Source organism: Pygoscelis adeliae, unplaced genomic scaffold (assembly GCF_000699105.1).
Source record: "Pygoscelis adeliae isolate BGI_AS28 unplaced genomic scaffold, ASM69910v1 Scaffold3, whole genome shotgun sequence".
Classification (NCBI taxonomy): domain Eukaryota; kingdom Metazoa; phylum Chordata; class Aves; order Sphenisciformes; family Spheniscidae; genus Pygoscelis; species Pygoscelis adeliae.
In genome coordinates, this window is record NW_008824446.1 from 1899071 (window position 1) to 1901427 (window position 2357).

General features: G+C 39.8%; 1 protein-coding gene across 1 annotated transcript in view; it reads right to left on the reverse strand.

Moving 5' to 3' along the window:
• Positions 1-2357, reverse strand: part of RYR3 (ryanodine receptor 3) — a 269121-nt gene that overhangs the window by 155514 nt on the left and 111250 nt on the right. The window contains 1 exon segment of the mRNA XM_009320984.1: positions 356-548. Coding sequence (XP_009319259.1) covers positions 356-548 — 193 coding nt within the window.

Consider the following 2357-nt stretch of genomic DNA (forward strand, 5'->3'; position numbering starts at 1 on the left):
CTGAGAAAGTCAATGAAAATTTTCATTAGTGCCAAATGTGGTGCTGTGTTTCCAATGTGCTTTTTTTTTCACTGATAATTGGAATGAGACAAAATTAATTTCCCCTACTCACCAAATACGCATAAAATAATAATTTTCAGTCACTGTGACTTGGTCAAATTGCTAACAGGCTCACATTTCACCCTTAAGTAAAATCATTACTAAACAAATCAGCACTTTCCCGCCTCCCTCCCTCCCAGCTGCTGGTTGGGCAGAACCGAAACAACAAAACAGAACACATCATACATGGATTTGGACAATATTTTGTGTGACAAGATGGCAAAGAAAACAACAATTAAAATTAAGTTGTACTTACTTTACACCTGCTGATAAGCTTACAACAGGGAAGAAAAACCCTTCTGTACTGAAGTTCTCAAACATTCCTTGTACAGGCTGTCCATTAATGCGGAATGAAATGCTAGGTACACCTAAATCCAAGCAGCAGCTAACCACATCATCAGATGATAATATATGCTGATTGACAGATGCTACAGCTCTGGGTACTCGACCTAGGATAAAAGTATTCAGTAATCAGAAGCTTTAAGCAGACTCTGACAGGTTTAGCAATGGAATTACATCCTCAAAGACCCCATCAAGATTTTTGTTCATCGTCATGAAGACATGATCTTGCCTTCATCAATTTTATGAACGATTCTGCTTTTAGAGACAGTAAGTCAACACTCTTCAAACTGATATGTGGCAGAAAAGTGCATAAACTGAGCAAATCACTTGAGACTTCTGACACTGTTCGCAAGACAGAACACGCTTAGCTGAAATCACGCAAGTTCACACTGTAGCCTGATGCAAGAGTACTGAGGCACAGTAAACGATGCCCTTTTTATAAAGTCAACATTGATATATCAAATTTTTTTTCTTTAGTTATTTGTGAAATACCAGATTCATATATCTCTGAATATTCAGTGGTGAGACACTGGAACAGTTCCTCAGAGAAGTTGTGGATGCCCCATCACTGAAAGTGTTCAAGGTCAGATTGGAGAGGGCTTTGAGCATCCTGGTCTAGTGAAAGATGTCCCTGCCCACAGCAGGGGGGTTGGACTAGATGATCTTTAAAAGTCCCTTCCAACCCAAACCATTCTATGATTCTATAATTCTACTAGAGCTGTGATTATGACCAATATCCAGGTTTACAGTATCAGGAGGCAGAACGGTATACTGAGTTATCAAAAAATGGATCAAGAATTTAATGGGCCAGGTTTTCTTTATCAACTACAGCCATACACTAAACAGAGGGAGCTTCATTTTCCCTATCTGGGAAGGTGGAACCATACAGCCATGCACAGGACTCAGCACTTATAATAACAATTAACCTGAGATAATATATCTGAAGTAATCTAACTATACACATTTACAGATAACTGCAGTATTTCGATTGCACTTGAGTATCTGAGTATATTTTCGGTCAAGGAATATCTCTTCAGAATTCCTTTCAAAACAATTCCCTTGAAAACATCGTATTTTAACTGTAAAACAAGTCTAATTAAGCAGTTAAGCAATATTTCAAATTATTGTGTTTGGAACTGCTTAAAAACAAGTCAACTCAACTGTTCAGGACAACTTAAAGTACTCTGAATTTTGCCTTACTGCAGGAGATGAGATTTAAGAGACTTTCCAGCACTGCATTTCTGAGGTTCAATTAGTGTTTAATTTTGCATTCATTATTTATTCAGCCATTTCTAATGGACTACATTACAGATGTCTCTCAGCCTACTCCCAAAATTCATAGAATCATAGTTTGGGTTGGAAGGGACCTCTAAAGGTCATCTAGTCCAACCCCCCTGCCATGGGCAGGGACATCTTCAACTAAATCAGGTTGCTCAGAGTCCCGTCCAACCTGACCTTGAATGTTTCCAGGGATGGGGCATCCACCACCTCCCTGGGCAACCTGTTCCAGTGTTTCACCACTCTCAGCATAAAAAATTTCTTCGTTATATCTAGTCTAGATCTATCCCCCTTTAGTTTGAAGCCATTCCCCCTTGTCCTGTCCCAACAGGCCCTGCTAAAAAGTTTGCCGCCATCTTTTTTATAAGCCCCTGTCCTGGTTTTGGCTGGGATAGAGTTAATTTCCTTCCTAGTAGCTGGTACAGTGCTGTGTTTTGGATTTAGGATGAGAACAAAGTTGATAACACACCAATGTTTTAGATGTTGCTAGGTAATGCTTACACTAGCCAAGGACTTTTTAGTTTCCCATGCTCTACCAACTGAGAAGGCTGGAGGTGCACAAGAAGCTGGGAGAGGGCACAGCCAAACTGGCCAAAGAAACATTCCATACCATGTGACATCATGCTCAGTACATAAAC